This window comes from Heterodontus francisci, chromosome 42, assembly GCF_036365525.1.
Source record: "Heterodontus francisci isolate sHetFra1 chromosome 42, sHetFra1.hap1, whole genome shotgun sequence".
In the NCBI taxonomy this organism is placed as follows: Eukaryota; Metazoa; Chordata; class Chondrichthyes; order Heterodontiformes; family Heterodontidae; genus Heterodontus; species Heterodontus francisci.
This window is the reverse complement of record NC_090412.1, coordinates 2,928,432-2,949,246: the sequence shown is the minus strand read 5'-3', so window position 1 is coordinate 2,949,246 and position 20,815 is coordinate 2,928,432. Positions and strand designations below refer to the sequence as shown.

General features: G+C 39.4%; 1 protein-coding gene across 8 annotated transcripts in view; it reads left to right on the top strand.

Annotated features, from left to right (window-relative positions):
- Positions 1-20,815, top strand: part of LOC137355388 (serine-rich coiled-coil domain-containing protein 2-like) — a 636,521-nt gene that overhangs the window by 83,575 nt on the left and 532,131 nt on the right. For all 8 annotated transcript variants that reach the window (XM_068020385.1, XM_068020383.1, XM_068020384.1 and 5 more), the window contains 2 exons: positions 5,230-6,721; positions 13,087-13,295. In XM_068020385.1, coding sequence (XP_067876486.1) covers positions 5,269-6,721; positions 13,087-13,295 — 1,662 coding nt within the window. In that variant the 5' untranslated portion in view covers positions 5,230-5,268. The remainder of the gene's footprint in view (positions 1-5,229; positions 6,722-13,086; positions 13,296-20,815) is intronic.

Sequence of the window (20,815 nt, the reverse complement as noted above, 5' to 3'; positions counted from 1 at the left end):
CAGAAAATAAATACAACAATCATGACTTTCAAGCAGACTTAATTGTGCAGCTGTGTTGCTTCAGTGCTGTGGAATATGTCCCATATTTTAAAAGCACTGGAAGCCTGTGTATTATGCAGTTGTTCCATTGGGTTTCATATTGTACAGTGTGTTGGTTTGATCGTGTGAACACAAGAACACAAGAATTAGGAGCAGGAGTATACTATATGGCCCATCGAGCCTGCTCCGCCATTCAAAACGATCATGGCTGATATTAAGATTCAACTCCACTTTCCTGACAGCTGGTCATATCCCCGATACCCTGAGAGACCAAAAATATGTCTATCCCAAGCTTTAAATGTGTTCAACGATGGAGCATCCACAACCCTCTGAGGTAGAGAATTCCAAAGATTCACAACCCTTTGAGTGAAATAATTTCTCCTCATCTCAGTCCTACATGATTGGCCCCTTATCCTGAGACTGTGCCCCCGTGTTTGATTCCCCAACCAGCGAAAATAATCTCATTGTCTACCCTATCCAGCTCCTTTAGAATCTTGCATGTTTTTAATGAGATCACCTCTCATTCTTCTAAACTCAAGAGAATACGGGCCCAATTTACTTAGCCTCTGATCATAGGACAACCCCCTCATCCCAGGGACCAATCTAGTGAACCTTTGCTGCATTGCCTCTAGTGCAAGTATATCCTTTCTTAAACGTAGAGACCAAAACTGCACACGATAGTCCAGATGTGGTCTTACTAAAACTCTGTACAATTGTAGCAATGCTTCCTTATTACTGTACTCCAATCCCCTTGCAATAAAGGCCAACATGTCATTTGCCTTCCTAATTGCTTGCTGTACCTGCATGTTAACATTCTACGTTTCAAGCACACCCAAGTCTCTCGGAACATTAACATCTAAAAGTTTCACACCTTTTTTAAAAAAAAAGTTTTGCTTTTTTATTCTTATGACTGAAGTGAATAATTTCACACTTCCCTATATAATACTCCTTCTGCTATCTTGTTGCCCACTCACTTAACCTCTTTGTCTATATCTCTTTGCAGCCTCCCTGTGTCCTCCCCACAGCTTACCTTTCCACCTACCTTTGTATCATCAGCAAACTTAGATACATTACTCTCTGTCACTTCATCTAAGTCATTAATAGAGATTGTAAATATCTGAGGCCCCATCACTGATCCTTGCCTGCCAGCATGAAAATGCCCAGTTAATGCCCACTCTTCCTCTCTGTCAACTAATCATCTATCCAAGTGTGGGTTACTAAAATCTGAATTATATTTGCATCGTTACATCACGACAGGATATTGTAAGTAGAAGCATTCCTTTTGCAACAACACCATTCCTGGTTATATCTAAACTGTGTTCACTATATTTTCTGGTAAAGATGTAGCATCCCTATGCCGTTATCTGTACCTGTCCACACCTGCCAAACTGCCACTGTCTGAGCTAAAGCAGACTTCTGAGCTTGCACTAGTGTCTGGGGCAGGTCATTTGCATATAGGCAGGAATTAATTTCTTCATCATGCACATTTTCCACACAATGGCTCACCACCACCTTCTCAAGGGCCATTGGGAATGGGGAATAAATGCTGTCCTTGCCAGTGATGCCTACATTGCGTGAATAAAAAAGAAACTGTGGCTGGGCTGACTTTTTGGGGAAGCAGTGTAAAAGAATGATACCAAGATAAGATACCATGAGTGTAAATGTGCATATGGCACAGCAGCAATCCCAGGCCCAATGGCCTTCTCTTTAGTGCTTCAATCATATGGAAAGTACTCTTTGTTTTTTTTTCTTTGAGTTTTAGGAAAACAGACTATAAATAATGGGCTTCAATGTGAATTCACTTCACTGGCCCACTTATTATGAAGTTTAGATGTCTCATTACAATAACAATCTTCAACTTTGCACTAACACCTGACATTACTCAGCACACGTTGCTCTATCTTGGGCTGGCAACTGATCCTGCTAGGTACCGAGTACTAAGTCCACATCTAGCACTGGGGGTAAAGGTTCTATAGAATCTTCGAACTTTACATCGTAGAAAGAGGCCTTTCAGCCCATCCTGCTTGTGCCAGCTTTCTGAGCTGTCCACTTTGACACTTATCAACAGGCACATTTTGTATAACTGCAACAGTCTGTCTTCGCCCATACGTACTATTGTACAGCTGCCAAAGCTAATGTCCACTGTGCTTGTGATTGTTTCAGAATTTCCATTATAAGTCATTAATGAGATCTACAGCATAGTACAGCAGCTATTGCAAACATCTAGTTACACTGTTAAACTTCTGCTTTGGAAAAGTATTTGTCATGCAATGGGTTAAAATGCATGGAATAGTGTTGTAAGTTACCTTGCTCCGACAAGTTGAGGCTAAAAACCATTGTAGCAAAAGTGTTCTGCATCATGTGTTGGGTTCCTTGGAAAGACTCCAAGAATATGCTGAAAACAGAGAAGTGGAAAGGCTTAGTGTGTGCACATTTCGATTGCAGGAATTTCTAACTGGGTCAGTGCTAATGAATCTCTTGCTTTGAGATTGTCGGAGGGATGGCAGTTATCCCTGCCAGTATGGTCCATGAAGACATTTATTTTGTGAGGGTGTCTTAAGTGTTAATAACAGACATAACAATTTCTTGCAGTGGTCATTAAACAATATGCTGCATAAAAGATAACTGGGATTGAATTAACTAGGTGTAAGCTGACTGAATTTTTAACTCGGTAGACAACTTATTTGCTTATCGCTTAGAGACTGATTGATTGCATTTTTATCCAGCATTAGGTTGATCTGATCACCTTCAGTCAGTGGAGATTTTTTTCCACTCATGGGGTGTGGGTGTTGTTGGCAAGGCCAGCATTTATTGCCCATCCCTAAATGCCCTTCAGAAGGTGGTGGAAATTCCTTTCCCTAAAAGACATTAGTGAACCAGGTGGGCTTTTAATGAGAATATAATAGTTTCATGGTCGCCATTACTGATGCTAGATTTTCATTCCAGATATATTAAATTAATTAACAGAATTTGAATGCTCTGGCTGCTGTCATAGGATTGGAACTCCTTTCTCTGAATCAGGCTAGGCCTCTGGATTACTAATCCAGTAACGTTATCAGTATGCTACCATTCCCTATTGTAAAGGAAGCTCAAAGTTTACAGATTGTCATTGTATTTGATGGAAAAAATACTCAACATTTCATTATAGAATTTGATACTCTTGCTCTCATTTGCTGGCCTTGTTCACTATTCAATGCCAGATGATTTGTAACAGAAGTACAGGAACAGTAGCTTCCCTGCTTTCTCTGTCCAGTACAAAGCAATTACTTTGATAAATGGGCATCATTCATGACAGCACAGGATGATCGTCTTTTTCTTCACGAAAGGATAGTCAACAGAATCTTAATCATAGATTTAAGATACTTCCAGAGCAAATGATTTGGACAAATCTGTAATTTCTGCTTGAGATTTATTTCCCAAGCATTGCAATTTTGTGCAAGTTCCATCCAGTAAAAATGCTGTTTTCTGACTGGTTCTCAGCCGCAGCAAAAGGGAAGTGGATAAATATGTGAAGAAGAAAAAGATAAAGGAGGATGGGGAAAGGCAGAGGAATGGAACCAAGAAGTTAAATCTTCAAGATTTAGAAGCTGGCACAGGCACAATGCAAAAGCCCAATAAGTTCACTAATGTTCTCCAATTAAAAAAACGACTTGCATTATTTATATAGCGCCTTTAATGTAATAAAATATTCTCAGGCCCTTCAGTTCAGGGATTGTGCCACCCCGTCTGGTCTGGCCAGCGTGTGACTCACGCTACTTGGTTAACTCTTAATGCCTTTGAGATAGTTCAGCAAGTCCCTCAGCCATAAGAATATTGACAATAGAACGTCCACCACCACCTTCCCAAGGCGACTAGAGTTGAGAATTAATGCAGCCTTAGCTGCATCGGCCACATCCGGAGAAGAAAATATTCCAGATTATTTCTTAACTGTATGGCACCATTTCAGTCTGCATAAAGACTTGAGCGGCTGTCCTTCTGAATTTTGCAAGGGGGTTATATTCCTTTGAAGGAATAATTAAAATGATGGCATTCTGCCATAATCTGCTTAGCAATGTGAAAAGGGACAAATCTGGCCCATCACGGCCCAGTCACCTCAGTTCAGTTCACAGATATATTTTTTGATTTTTTTTCTACTCGTTGCTTTCTTGTTTTGAGTCTGGAGGTTTGGAAAGGGCTGTTCTTGGTGCCATTGTTACTGCTGGTTAAATCCTAAATCAAACACCAAGATCTACTATTATATATCTCCGGTTGTGGATACTATTAATGAGAGTATTAGTTTTCAACAGTGTGGTCCATGAGGTTCCATGGTATGTACCCAATATCCCACAAGCCAAAAGACTTTGCTGTTACTGAATTATGTCAGTTGAAACCTCCTGTAACATTCTTTGCTAGATGTGGACAACAGCAGTAGATCAGCTTATTTGATTGGTTAAAGCAAAAGGTTTCAAGTAATACTGACAATCAATTGTTGTGAAATATTACTGACTAAATAATATTGCAGGAACACAAACCCAGCTAATGCTTTTTAGAAGTCTAGGTGTATGTCTGTATTTACACTTAAGTATAGCTCATTAAGATAGAAGATACCCTTTTGTAACAGGCTGTGTCATGTGATTCCACTGTTCACTGCCTGAGATAAAACCAGCCTGTTTTTTACAGTTGGTTTCTTCATCAAAAAAATGATTAAACATTTTGAAGTTTGGTTGAATAACATGATTCCTAAATATATTTTAGCAGGCAATTGTGACTTAGTCAATTCAAGGGCAGATTTTATGATTTTCTTTTCCCAGTCAGCTGGCATATTCTCAGTTCTTGGGTGTAGTGCATGTGCTTTTAATTGTCTTGTTCAGGGGCAGCTTTCCTACTTCTGGTTCTACTAACACAGAATACAAGAGTTATCTAACTGGAAGTAGCAGGGTGTCATGCTCAAATGATGTAGTTAATTCCATGCTCTTGTTTATGAATGTAGGTACTTTAAGTAAATATGCAAGTAAATTGTATAATGTTTGCTTATGCTCTTGTCATTTGCTTTTTGGCACATAGAGGAGTTGTCAGAATGATGTGCATCAGTGAATAATTGATCAGTATGCTTATTCTTTATTTGGAATATGTAACGTGGGTTTAAGTCTTTGGGGATGGGGAGGAGAGATTTGTCAATTTATACAAATAGTTTTTTTCTTTGTCTTGTAGATTGCAAGTACATTAGGAACTGGAAGTGTCTGCTAGCTAATGGAAGGAAAAGCACAGGGCAAACCTGCCTCTGTTTCGAGATTGCCTAAGTTTGGTGGTGGAACCTCTAAACTGAGTGAAGCTCTTCCCCAAGCTGTACCAAATGGAGCCTGTGTTCGCAGTGTCAATGCTTCTAGCAGTTCAAAACATGGTGACAGGCAGAATGGGACTGGTCGCGTGGGTGCCTTTTCTTTCAACTGGAAAAAGTCTGGTAAAACTAAACCGGGTGAACAAGGTGCAAAAGACCCAGTTAGTACCTTACCTTGTGCTGTTAAGAATGAAGAACTTGTTAAAATTGAGAGAAACTCTTACTCTAAGGCTCCTCTTGCTAAAGATCACAAAGACCTGGTCTTTCAGAATAAATCTTCTGCAGCATCCAGGCATCCAAAGCAGCAGCAGATTATACCTTATGACGAAGGAAGCAAAATCCTTGTGGCTGGCTTAAATCATTCCACAAAAGGAAATCGTGGTAAAATGCTGGGAAAGCCATTCACATCCTCACAAATTGCAAGGTCCCAGTCAATTGGCCATTTTCATAAAACAACAGTTGTAAAGATGTCTGAACAAGAAGGGACTTTCTCTGAATCAAGCAGTTCAAAAGATAGTCTTAACCAATCTACGGAGAACCTGAAGAACTCATCAGATGAGAACATTGTCAGGTCACAGAGTTTTTCGTATTCCATGCAAAGTAACTCTTGTGGCACTGATGTAATACCAAGATCTCTGTCCTTTTCAAAGGCTGCAGATCGGTCTTGTCTGAGACAGCAAATGAGAACGAGTCTTCCCTTGAAATCAAATAGTCTTTACTATGGCAATCCAAGGGGCACCGATAGCTCAAGCACAAGTGAATTACTTTGTAAACGTACTTCCAGTAGACCATGCCTAAAAGCACCATCATCTGCCTTGAAAAAGTCTCTGCTTCCCAGTTGCCCCACAGCTCCATTTTATGCTTCTTCCTCTGCTTCTAAGATGTCACGATCTTCGTTGATCAAGTGTGGTAGAGTGGTCTCTACAGGAACAGGAAATAATGTAAATTCAATGTCTGAGACTATAGAAGAAACCCCTGGCACCCCAACAATTGGGGAATGTGGCTTAAATAATGAAAATGTAAATATTGAACACACTGCTGAAAACACATTAAGTATTAATACTGTAGGTGAGAACACTGGACCTGGAATTAATGAAAAGCTTGAATCGACTTCTGGAAAAGATATTGATGACCTAGAAGTATTGACCTCTTCAATTGATTCCAGTTGTGATATAAATGATAAAAGTGAACATTTACCTCATTCAGATACTGCATCCATAGAAATAGTGGATAGTGACAACTCTGTTTCCACAGAAATTCCTGATGATCTTTACAACCCTAATGAGGCCATGTCTTCAGGTGGATTAGAGGAACCTCTAATTGCTGCATATACAGGCATAGGATGGATAGAGACAGGTTTGTCTGGTGCGTTAAATTTCAGTATTAAATGCAGTCAGTGATGGTACATTTGCCAATTAGTTAAAACAGTAACTTGAATATTTTAGTGGGCATGCAAGTAATTATCCGAATGTTTTGATAGATATTTCAAAGGCAGATGTGTTGCAGAAATTAGCTGATTTTGCATTTGATGCAATTGTGAAATGCGTACAATGCTAATCAGTTATGTAAATACATTACCATCTACAGGCTCAAGAACTGTTAAAACTAATTGAAGAGTTTTAGAAAATGGTGTTGCTTGCTTTGCATTTTTGTCAGTAATTTTGTTTAAACAGTAGGGCTGATGACCTCATAGATCAAATGTAATGGAAGAGTTACATACGAACATAGGAATTAGGAGCAGAAGTAGGCCATTCGGCCCCTCTAGCCTGCTCTGCCATTCAATAAGATCATGGCTGATCTGTTTGTGTCTCGAATTCCACACTCCCATCTACCCTCGATAACCTTTGATTCCCTTGTCTAACAAGAATCTATCTAGCTCTGCATTAAAAATATTCAATGACCCTGCCTCCACTGCCTTCTGAAGCAGAGAGTTCCAAAGTCTCTCAATCCTCCGAGAAAAAAATTCTTATCATCTCTGTCCTAAAAGGGCGACCCCTAATTTTAAAACAGTACTCCCTATTTCTGGACCCACCCACAAGAGGAAACATCCTTTCCACATCCACCTTGTCAAGACTGTTCAGGATCTTTTAAATTCAATCAGGTCTTCCCTCACCTTTCTAAACTCCAGTGAAAACAAACCCAGTCTGTCCAACCTTTCCTCATAAGACAATCCGCTCATTCCAGGTATCAATCCAGTAAAACTCCTCTGAACCGTCTCCAGCACATTTACATCCTTCCTTAAATAAGGAGACCAAGACTGCACAATTATTCGAGATGTGGTCTCATTAATGCCCTATATAACTGAAGCATCACATCCTTACTTTTATTTTCAATTCCTCTCGTAATAAAGGATAGTATTCCATTAGCCGCCTTTATTACTTGCTGTACCTGCATGCTAACATTTTGTGACTCGTGCACCAGAGCACCTAGATCCCTCTGCACCTCAAAATTCTGCAGTCGTTCTCTGTTTAAGTAATACTCTTTTTTTTTTTATTCTTCCTGACAAAGTGAACAACTTCACATTTTCCCATATTATACTCCATCTGCCAGATTTTTACCCACTCACTCAACCTATCTATATTGGTCTGTAACCTCCTTGTGTCCTCTTCACAACATACTTTCCTATCTATCTTTGTGTCATCTGCAAATTTAGCTACCATGCCATTGCTCCCCTCATCTAAGTCATTGACTCCACTTGTCACAACCTGCCAATCAGAAAAGGACCCATTAACATGATTTCCCTTTCACAAAACCGTACTGACTATTCCCGATTACCTTGAGTTTTTCTAAGTGCCCAGCTATAGCCTTATTAATAATCAATTCTAGCATTTTCCCCACAACAGACACCAAGCTAACTGGCCTATAGTTACCTGTTTTCTGCCTCCCCCTGCTCCTGGCCCTTCTCGAATCGAGGGGTTATATTTGCTGTTTTGCAGTCTGAGGGAACCTTCCCAGAATCTAGCGAATTTTGAAAAATTAACAAGACATCTACTATCTCATTAACCACCTCTTTTAAGTCCCTAGGATGAAGCCCATCAGGACCTGGGGACTTGTCAGGCCGCAGCTTGCTCAGTACCACTTCCCCAGTGATTTCACCAAGTTCCTGTCTTCCCTCCACCTCCTGATTTAGAGCTATTACTGGAATGCTTTTTGTCTCCTCTCTAGTAAAGATGGAAAATATTTGTGCATTTCATCTGCCATTTCCTTATTATCTACCAATAACTCCCATTCTCTCTCTAGAGGACCAACACTTACTTTACTTATTCTTTTCCTGTTTAAATACTTGTTGAAACCCTCTTGCTATCTGTTTTTACATTTCTAGCTAGCTTCCTCTCATACTGTAATTTCTTTCTCCTGATTAACTTTTTAGTCATTCTCTGCTGTTCTTTATATTCTGACCAATCATCTGACCTGCCACTCAACTTTGCGCAATTATATGCTTCCTTAACAACTTCGGTTAACCACTGATGTTGGCTTCTCCTCTTAAAAATTTTCTTTATAGTAGGAATATGCTTATTTTGAGTGTTCTGAAATATCCCCTTATATGTCTGCCACTGCTCCTCTATTGATCTATCTCCTAGCCTAGTAACCCAGTTCACTTCAGCTAGCTCAGCTTTCATGCCCACATTGTTTCCCTTATTTGTTCAAAATGCTAGTTTTAGACTCACTCTTCTCTCAAACTGGATGTAAAATTCAATCGTATTGTGGTCGTTGCTACCTAGAGGTGCCTTTACTCTGAGGTTATTAATTCATCCTGTCACATTGCGCAATACCAAGTCTAATATAACCTGATCTCTGGTTGGTTCCAGAATGTGCTGCTCTAAGAAACTATCTCAAAAGCATTCTATGAACTCCTCATCCAGGCTACTATTGCCAATCAGACTTTTCCAGTTTGTGTAGATTAAAATCACCCATGATTATTGCCGTCCCTGTATCACAAGCACTCAGTATTTCTTGTATACTTTGTATGCATTGTGATTACTGTTAGTGGGCCTGTAGACCACTCCCACTAGTGACTTCTTTCCCCTATTCCTCATCTCCACCCAAATCGATTCTACATCCTGATCTCCTGAACCAAGGTCATCTCTAACTGTTGCACCAACGCCATCCTTGATAAACAGTGCTACCCCTCCACCTTTACCTAGCTTCCTATTCTTCTTGAATGTTATATACCCCTCGGTATTCAAGACTTAATCCTTGTCATCCTCCAGCCACGTCTCTGTAATGGCTATCAGCGCAAATTGAAGTAGATCATATTTATCAGTTTGTCTACTTTGTTATGAATGCTACGTGCATTCAGATACAGAGCCTTTAGTTTTGTCTTTTTGTTATCTTTGTAACATCTAGTTTTGACTGTTGGTGTGGTCTTAGGTTTTTTTCTCTTTATCCCTTCTCTGACCTTCATTTCCCAAATTACTATTCTGCTCTCCTGCCTTGACTTTATGTCTCGATATTCTACAGCTACCCAAACTTGATCCCTTTGCCCCCTTGTTTAGTTTCAAGCCCTCTCTGAATCTTAGTGTACTGGGGAGTTGAATTAACGTGCACAATTGTAATGATGTGATCATTGAAGCATTCTGTGTTAATGAGTATGCCAACTGACATTTATTCGGCTTCACCCACAGTTAGGTGCAGTAACGGCTCAGAACTGTTTCCTTGATGGCCCAAGCAGCATTTATTGTTAGAAACTAAAATATTTTAAATAAAGAATTTGGTAATGGTGTTCATTTTTCTATATAATTTGATTTTTTTTGAAAGGGTTCCACTTAAAAATTTTTAAGACAAATTGAATTTAACAGTGACTACCCACATTGTCACCAAGGAACTAGTACTAAAACAACTCATTTCTTGTTTACCATCAATTTGCATTTCATAGGAACCTTTCCATACTGTTGGTGCATAGTAGTTTTGGCTTTGACACAAATGTGAAATGTAAAATAGGTATTGAGGCAAAACTGACTGGAAAGCAAGGTTGGGAGAAAGGCGTGACACTGCAGTTCTAGTGTAAATGCACCTTAAGGCAGCAGTTATATTGTCACTTAGATTACTGAATAGATTTCCCGTGTTCGAGCTGAGTTTCAGTACATTGGAGCAGTGTCAAAACTAATAGTTGTGGTTTGAAACCAATATACAGGTGACTGTATAACTGCAGTCTCCTGTGATTTGGGTAAACTGGATTCCAGGCAAATGCCTAATACTGTAGTTCAGCATCCAAGTAAATGCATTTTTATGTCTGTATTCCATAAAGTTTCAGACAAACTTTTAAGTTGTCGCTTTTGATGCTTTTAGTATATGTGCCTATGCATATGAACATGTTTGCATTATGCTGATACCTGCATAGTCATCAACACACACCTACCATTAACTTAACTCCTTTCATTGTTTGCACCGTCATCCTCATAGTGCCACACTACCACTGCCATTTGCTTTCAATCACATCCTCAGTTTGTTCTCTTAAGAATCTTAAAACTCAATAATACCTCACCTGAACCTTCCCTTCAAAGTAAGCAATTCTAAATTCTTCAACCTCTTATTTCTTGGATGTTATAAGTTAGGTAGCAGCTTGGTTTTCCATTGTTAATTTCTTTTTCCAGTTTGCTTGTCCCACTAGATTGCATTTGTCCACATTATATGCTCTTTGCCACTTACCAGCCCATGTTCCCAACATGCCTTGATCGCTTTATATTTAGTTTGCCTGTCCTCCGATGTTTGAGCCTCAACCTTGACTTTGGTGTTGCCTGCAAACTTAGCTTTGTTTTTGTTCCTAACTTCAAATAATTTCTGCACATTATGGACAGCAATGCCTCAGCATTGATCCCATTGGCACTCTGCCAGTGACCCCTTGCCATTATGATACAGCTCCATTCAGAAACCACATTTTGCTTTTTCTGGTTTAGCCAATTCTCAGTCTACCTCAGAAGCTTGCCTCCTTTTCCATGCCTTCCTACTATGTAACATCATAAGCCTTGCTGAAATCCAAATCCATAAACAGGACAGAATTTCCACTACGCATAAGGTCATTTCAAAAAAGAATTCCATTGGATTTGTTGGGCATGGACTTCTTCCCATAAGCCATATGCTTCCTTTTTGTCATATCCTGGAATTCCCTTCCTCAACCCCTCTGCCTCTTTTTTCTCCCTTAAGAAGCTCCTTAAAACCTAGCTCTTTGATCAAGCTTTTGGTCATCTGCCCGAATATCTCCTCATGTGGATGTCAAAATTTATTTGATAATGCTCCTGTGAAGCGCAGTGGGATGTTTTAGAGAATTAAAAACACTATCTGAGTACAAGCACTTATTTGCATGCCTATATTTCATTCGCCCCTCTTTCAAGCTGTCTTTGAATAATTCACAACAAATGTTAATGTTATTGGCCTGTAGCTCCCTTTTTAATACTGTTAGAACAGTTTTCCAATCCACAGGCTTTACTTCTGTTTCCCTAAAAATAGTGCTAAGAATGTGATTGATTTTTGTGGATCACTCCTTTCTAAGTACCCTGTATGACATCCCTCTGGGTCCAATCCCTTTTAACTTCTTCAACCTTTCAGTGACCACCTTATCTGAAGTTTCCATTTCTCTTATTAATTCATCCATCCCCATGAAAATTCAATTTCTCTGCTAGAGAAATAGTCCATGGTCGTCTTAATTTAGTATTTGATATTATTCAGTAACTTGTTGCACTTGGGATCTTTCAGTGGCCACACCAATCTCTCTTTTTCATGTGTATATACTTGAACAGGTTAATTTTGACACCTTAGTGGGTGTTCCGACGAGGATTGACTAACTCAGCAGAGACTATTAATCAAACCTCCAATCTTCTGACTAATTTGACTTAGTATTATATCATTATAACCACTAAATATGTTGAGCAAGGCTGGCTATTGCATCTTCCCATAGTAATGGAAGGAAGACAAAGTTTTGTGACAATATGCACAGCCATGAACTGGCTATTGCACTATTTGAATTCTCAGAAATATGTTCCAACCAGTAGTACAGAAAAGAAAAAGTAGGCTGTGCAGCTGGCTTCAGTAATACCATTGGTATTCCTTAGGATATACCATTAGGGATAAAATTTGAGAATATCAGACCTCTGTCTTGTGTGCCGCATTTTTGAAAGGTAAGTGGTAATTGTGCACATGTGAAGGAGACCATTTCTACTAGTTTTACTCAGACCTGATAATTTGTAACTGTGGTATGTGTTATGATCTATCTCATGATACTGGAGTCCGATTTGATTACCTTGCTACATAAAATGCTGAAATGATCTTGTAATAAATTTTATTTCTGAGAATTGCAGCTTCCCAGAGATGCTTGTACAATATGAACTGCCTCTTGCTGCTTTCCACATTGAACTGGCTAACATTTTGGTCACAAACACAAATAAATTATCTTAAATGGAAAGGCCCATCTTGCTCCACGTTGTTGCCCAAGAACCACTTACATCAGTTATCGAGTTAGTAGTAACATATATACATACTGCTTTTCAAATTTGTTGTTAACCACTCTATGAAAATGGCTGCATTCTGTTTTTGTGTTTGCCTTTACACATAGTGCCAGTGTATCTTGGCTGGATGCAATGTAATAAGTTGGGATGTATTTCAGATTTCCAATTCCTATACCATTTACAGCAAGTATATATTTGCTGACAAAGTAACAGCTGTGAAAAAAGTTGTTGTTTCTCCCATTATATTACAATGATTTTTTTTGTCACTTTTTTTTGTCTTTTGAGTAGATCAGTGCAAAGATTTGGAGGGTTCCCAGACCACTGCCTCAGGTAATTACCTTATATCTCCAGATGCCAACTACGCAATGGGTTCTTCCTTTGAACTTTCTCCTTCCAGTAGCTCAGCTGGCACTTACATGTGGGATGAAGAGGGCATGGAGGCACTTGGTACAGTCCAGCAGTGCGGCAGCCTTGAATCTTCAGAGATGAACAGCCTGGTAAGAATAGGCACTCTAGATCTCATTTGGGACGGGGAGGAGGTACTCAACATAAAAGTTGCTTATGCAAATGTTCGTTAAACCAATTCCACTGCTGGGTAGAGCCATACCCCTGCAGACTATACTGTTTATTAAAAAAAAAGTGATTTAAATAGAGTTGACTATTACTTTGTGTTTAACAAATGAATTGCTCTGCATAAACTTTCTATGACCAGATTTACATCATGATGAAAGCCTCTGTAACTGTGCAGTGATGGGCGCTTCTGTATTGTATGGAAAAGTTCGTCAAGCTGATATCATCATGTAAGGATCCCCAATAGCGATAGATGAAAAGAAAAAATATTGATTAATTTTAAGAGAAAAGGGTAGACCAACTTGCGGTGTTGTACTGGAGAGTTGCAGCAATGTTCAGCTGTCAGTAGTTTGATAACTGCAGAGCAGAGACACCATGTGGAGAAACTAAATAGCTGCAGCTTCAAACCAAAAGTAAAAACACCAGGATTGTGTAGGAACAGGAGGAGGCCATTCAGCCCCACGAGCCTGATCTGCCATCCAATGAGATCATAGCTGATCTATATCCTAGCTCCATATCCCTTAAAATCTTGGCGAGCAAAAATCTATCTATCTGAGATTTAAAATTATTAATTTAACTACCATCTACTGCTTTTTGTAGGAGAGAGTTCCACTCTAACATTTCTCCTGAAATAGCCTCCAGGAGCCTTTCTTCACTTTGCTCTGTGTCCACGTTTGGCCCCGACTCGGTATTTGGGCTGCAGTTAAATTAGAATGTTAGTGTTCATTAAGCATCAAGTAGCAATGTACGTATATTTATACAGATCTCCGTTCTCTTACGTATGGTAAGCATGAGTTTGAATGGATCTCACTTATGCAATGGTAACTGGCACATATCTGAGGACATTTTGGAAATCTTGTTCCAAGACCCTGCTTTGCAAGATACGTGGAGCACAAAAGAACTGTAATTAATTTTAAAAGGAGGAAAGTTGTTGAGGAAGCTCCCTAAAATTGCACATCAGTTTATACTGTTCCCAAACATGAGAATATTCAAAGTAAATTATGTCACTGCTGAGAGAGAACTTTAGAAAACTATGATAGTTTTCCAGTTGCTGTTTAAAAGCAGCCATCATCTGTAAGACTTCTAGAATCTTTTCTATTGAGTGCACCTAAGCAGAATTCTCCAATATGCTTTGTTACATTCCATTCCTGCTTTATATTTTCTGTGTATGATTCATTTTCCTATTCAAGTTTTTAATGCTACATATTGCCAATACTTTTTAGCTAAGGGTATGATCTGGTCTTTAGCCAGATAAAGTTTTATTTTGCATATTGTTACGAGGGTTTCCATATTTTTTGTTAAAACTTGGAATCTGTATTTTAAAACTGAAGATGATGAGCTTTGGGTTTTTTTTTGAAGGGAAGTTCAACAAAAGGTTAACCAGTAAACCAGTTTTTACTGGAAAGCATGTGATTTCAAGTAAACAAAAGGGGTTTGACTTTAGAACTATTTTGTGTTGTGACCAGATAGAATTTATGATTATCATGGGACTTGCCTGAAAAATTTAGTTTCACTTTGTACTGTCAAAAGCCAGATGGGTTTTGGACTAAAGGGAGATCAGAAGAAAATCTAGACCACTTTAACTCTCTTTGAAGAATCCCTGCTCTTGAAAAGCTAAAGCCTGTATGAAGTTGTACTGTTGCCTCCTGTACTTTGAAGGCATCCTGAATATTTGCAGAAACCTTGCATCTTCAAAACAACTTTGCATCAAATGTGTGAGTGCTGAAACCTCTGTTGCTGCACACTTGCTGTAAGACCTATGTGAAGTCTTCTGTAGTTGAATTTCTTTGAACACCTACCCAAACAGACTGTTCATCAGCCTTGCCTGGAAAGATTCCTAGTGGCAGCTATTGACTTTGGGACATCGCGCCAAAACGAAGGACTTCCATATTCAGTCTAAGTTTTTTTTTATTCCTTCTATTTCGTTCTAACAGCTGTAAACAAAAATCCCTTTTTTTCCCCCGGTTAACCGGTTTTTAGATGTACGTGTGTGAGGACTCGGATAAAAAATACGGGGCTTCAATATCTCAGTTTGTGTATATATTTATATCATTATTGGTTAAGACTTGGTTTATAGTGAACGGATAATTTTGTTGTTAAAGAAACCTGGTTGGTGTGCTTTATTCTGGGGACAAATAGAGATCTACTTGATTGTTTCAGTAAGTGGGAACATAAATTGATATGTGTGATTTGTGGAGATGTGGGACTAAATTAACAGTGCACCCCTGCCACCTCGGTCGTATAACAGTATGTGTAAATCAATCGATTAAAGTAGAAATTGCAGTAGGCATATTGAAATCAATCATGTCAATGTGTTGGCAAGCCTTACATAATTTTATATAGGATAGTGAAGGCATATGCACTGTAGCTGGGTGGCAGTGTAGTGTTTTAAGAAACATATGAAAATCAACTGGAGAAGTTTAATATTGTAATAATATAGAGTAACGTGACAAATTGTTTGACTGTGTCAGTATGGAATACAAAACCGTTCCAGAATTAAGAACATTTATCATTTGCACATAATCGTACGTGTTAATTGGGTATGTATTACTAAATAATGATGTGATGCAGCTGCAGGAAAGTAACACGTACTTGAAGCCACATACGAAGTTACAAAAAATGAAGTGATAGAACATTTAGAAAATACACAGAAATTCTTCTAGTAATTACCAATCTGTAACTGTTGAGTAATGGAGGAAGGCTGAACAGATGTAGCTTACACAGAATTTTATTTTCTATGATCATCATCTCAGTGTTATAGTATTCAATGATAGTTATTTACTGTAAGAATAATTTAGATTGATCCTTTTCATGCTGGTTATTGAGTGCATAACTTCATAGTCTACTGACGCTGCTCTTGGTTCTTAACACTAAGCATAAGTGCTGTTTATGTACTGCCATTCAGTCTGTTTAAAGTGCTGTGATTTCTGCAACCATCTAGACAGATGGCCATTTTCTGTTCTGTTAGTATATTTAACAATCGCTTCTCAGGAACTGACCGTTATAAGTGCAGGTCAAATATAATCTGCATTGTGGGACTATTTACGATAACTGACTTAATGCATCTTTATATTTTAGCTAATGGACAGTAAAAGATACATTGCTTTAACACCTGCCACATCTTGAAAATTATATACTTGTAATTGACACATTCTGATGTAAAATTTTTTTTTGTTGCAGTTTTGCTTGTGATATTGGAAAGCTGACATTGCATACAATTTGTATTAAAACTATAAACACAGTGGAGCCAAGCCATACAAGAGAGCATCTGTTTACACTCTTAAGGGAGAGAAAGAGAGTAGTAATGGAACAGGTTGTGCATTAAAACATAGAACAAGAAGAGGTTTGGGGTGTTGAAGCTGCTATTGGGAAGGAGCACAGTCATTCTCACCCTAGGTGGGTTTGATTCCTCGAAGCCTGTGATTTTTGATATGTACATAAGCTAAATGATTGAATTAGGAATGACAGTGTTACGACAGACAGTACTGAATATCTATCAGTGTATTGACTTTCCTGCTCCATTCCATTTATATTGTTGCATATGTGCTAGGGTTAGAAGCTGGGAATTGATTGGAACCTTAAAAGAAAACTGAAATAATTCTTTTTAGATTGGAACGTAAAAAAAAAATTCAGCATTTAAAAAAAGTTAACATTACAAACAATTAATTTGATATTTTTCCTGTGACAACATAACTTAATTGGAAAACTGAACCTGCACGTAGCAGATGGCAGATCACAGATGCAGCAATAAGAAACTAATAAAATAGTGAAGAAATAATAATTTTTCCTTGTATTGTACAAGTTTTGTAAAAAATTTCTCCCCTTGGCAATGGGCCATGGAGTTGGCCTCACATTTAATGTTTGATCATTTATGTGAAATGATGACAATTGCTAGTGCACTAATCATGTAGATGTTTCAGAGGTCCAAACAGGAAATCACTTATGTGAAACCATTGTTATGGACAATATTTTTGTATTGAGCTTTATGAAAGCTGCCTTCTGTAAAAATGTGATTTGTTACTGAGCCAGAAGCTAAGCAGAAGGGTAGAAGTAAGGTAATCATGAGTCTTGAGTTAGCTACTATATGATGGCATTTGATCCTGGACACCAAATGACACAGCTGGTGGGTTAAGCATATGATTTATGTGCCAAATCTTGGAACAAGATGAACTCACTCCCTCTCCCTCTAGAAATAATTAGTTCTCTATAAGATATATATCAATGATTTTTAAATTTAACTTGGGAATGTCACTGGACTAGTAACCCAGAGCTCCTGGATACTGCTCTGGACACATGGCTTCAAATCCCACCATGGCAGAAGGTGAAATTTGAATTCAATTAATCGGGGAATTAAAAAGCTAGACTAATTGTGACCATGAAACCATTGTCGGTTGTTGTAAAAACCCATCTGGTTCACTAACGTCCTTTAGGGAAGGAAATCTGCCATCCTTACCTGGTCTGGCCGGCATGTGACTCCAGACCCACAGCAATGTGGTTGACTCTTTATTTTAAAATAAAAAGCCCTCTGAAATTGCCTAGCAAGCCACTCAGTTCAATGGCAATTAGGGATGAGCAATAAATGCTGGCCTAGCCAGCGACTCCACATCCCACAAAAAAAAAATGATTATTACTTCAGTTGCATATTAATTTGGCTTCTTCTGCAACTTGAATATAATGTAGCTTCTGATATATGAATGTTCAAAATAATTTTTCAGTGAAGCCAATCACAGCCACCACGTAACATTGCCTGAGACCATTTTAAAAAAAAACCTGAATTAACTGTCCATATTCCTGTAACATAATGGATTCATTGTATCTGAAAGATGGGAGCCCTCAGTTAATAATTCTTGATAAAATTGATGCTTTATGTACTACCGGTATGAATACTTCAATGAAAACAAATGCATTTTCCCCAAAAAGCACGTAAACACACACACAGCTAATGGAAGCCCTCTTAGAGCATGTTTGCTCCAAGCATGCATTTGACCGAATATAGCATCAAGGAGCCCTAGCAAAACTGATGTCAGTGGGAATCGGGGGAAACTCTCCGCTGGTTGGAGTCATACCTAATGCAAAGGAAGATGATAGTGGTTGTTGGAGGTCAATCATCTGAGCTCCAGGACATCACTGCAGGAGTTCCTCAGGGTAGTGTCCTCGGCCCAACCATCTTCAGCTGCTTCATCAATGACCTTCCTTCAGTCATTAGGTCAGAAGTGGGGATGTTCGCTGATGATTGCACAATGTTCAGCACCATTCGCGCCTCCTCAGATACTGAAGCAGTCAGTGTAGAAATGCAGCAAGACTTGGACAATATCCAAGCTTGGGCTTATAAGTGGCAAGTAACATTCGTGTCATACAAGTGCCAGGCAATGACCATCTCCAACAAGAGAGTATCTCACCATCTCCCCTTGACATTCAATGGCACTACAATTGCTGAATCTCCCACTATCAACATCCTAGGGGCTACCATTGACCTGAAACTGAACTGGAGTAGCCATATAAATACCGGGGCAACAAGAGCAGGTCAGAGGCTAGGAATCCTGCGGCGGGTAACTCATCTCTGACTCCCCAAAGCCTGTCCACCATCTACAAGGCACAAGTCAGGAGTGTGATGGAATACTCTCCACTTGCCTGGATGGGTGCAGCTCCAACAGCACTCAGGAAGCTCAACACCATCCAGGACAAAGCAGCCCGCTTGATTGGCACCCCATCCAATAACATTCACTCCCTCCACCTCCGATGCACAGTGGCAGCAGTGTGTGCCATCTACAAGATGCACTGCAGCAACGCACCAAGGCTGAGACAACACCTTCCAAATCTGCGACCTGTACCACCTAGAAGGGCAAGGACAGCAAATTTTTTTTTTTTTTTTCGTTCATGGGATGTGGGCGTCCCATGATGCATGAGAACACCACCACCTGCAAGTTCCCCTCCAAGTCGCGCACAATCCTGACTTGGAACTATATTGCTGTTCCTTCACTGTCGCTGGATCAAAATCCTGGAACACCCTTCCTAACAGCACTGTGGGTGTACCGACCTCACAAGGACTGCAGCGGTTCAAGAAGGCAGCTCACCACCACCTTCTCGAGGGCAATTAGGGATGAGCAATAAATGCTGGCCTAGCCAGTGACACCCACATCCCATGACTGAATAATGAAAGAAAAAATTTCCTCCAAATTGCTTCTGTTACTGCATTTCCATTGACATGGGCAGTGGTTTGTCCTGAAGTCTGATTATAATGTGTGACTGCCCTCTGTCACCTTGTCCTAGTGGTTATTCTTCCTTGTGAGTTTAGACAGTGACTGTTGCAGTATTTAGCACTAAGGATATCATCCCTTGCTCAAATCCATTCTTGCACGGTTCTAACAGGGAATGCAGGGCTGGGAAGGAGTCACTGAGAAGTCACATCTTGAATACTATGTGCAGTTTTGGTCTCCTTATTTAAGGAAGGATGTAAATGCATTGGAGGCAGTTCAGAGGAGGTTTACTAGATTGATATCTGGAATGAGTGGGTTGTCTTATGAGCAAAGGTTGGACAGACTGGGCTTGCTTTCACTGGAGTTTAGAAGAGTGAGGGAGACTTGATTGAACTATGTAAGATCCTCAACAGTCTTGACAAAGTAAATGTGGAAAGGGTGTTTCCTCTTGTGGGTGAGTCCAGAACTAGGGGGCAGTGTTTTTAAAATTAGGGGTCGCCTTTTTTGGACGAAAATGAGAAATTTTTGCTGAGGGTTGTGCGACTTTGGAACTCTCTGCCTTAGTAGGTGGTGGAGGCGGGGTCATTTTTTTAAGACAGAGGTAGATAGATTCTTGTTTGGCAAAGGAATCAAAGGTTATCAGGACACAAACAGATCAGCCATGATCTTATTGAATGGCGGAGCAGGCTCAAGGGGCCAAATGGCCTGCTTCTCCTAATTCGTATATTCACAGAAGTGACCACTTTGCTCTCCTTTCCTAGCCTCAATGCTGAGGCCAATTAGAAATGTCTTGTTGGGATCAGAAAACCTACAATGAAATGAACCCAGTCAGCATTCCTCTATTCCCTGTGGTTTAGGGACACATGATGTATTTATCCAATCAGTCACAGGTGGGGTTTCCTGGATTTTTATTCATTATTCGGTTCAATAAGCACTAACTCGAACTGAAGTGCAGATACCTGGTATAGACAGGATTTGGTGTGTGTAACTTTGAAATTCCCAAGAAGTTTACTTATTTGTATTTATGTTACCGTGCTGCAATCAATACAGCAGTCACATTGTGGTGTTGTTGCAGGATCAGTGTACAGGGTGCAAAAGTATAACAATTTCCACTCATTAATAGCAAGAAATTAAAATGGGCTCGCAAAAATATGTAAGTCTTTCTGGGACTAGAAGTATTTTTACATTGAAGTCAACCGACTTTCCAAAGATGATAATTCTCTTTCACTGAAGAGTAATGGACTCTTAAA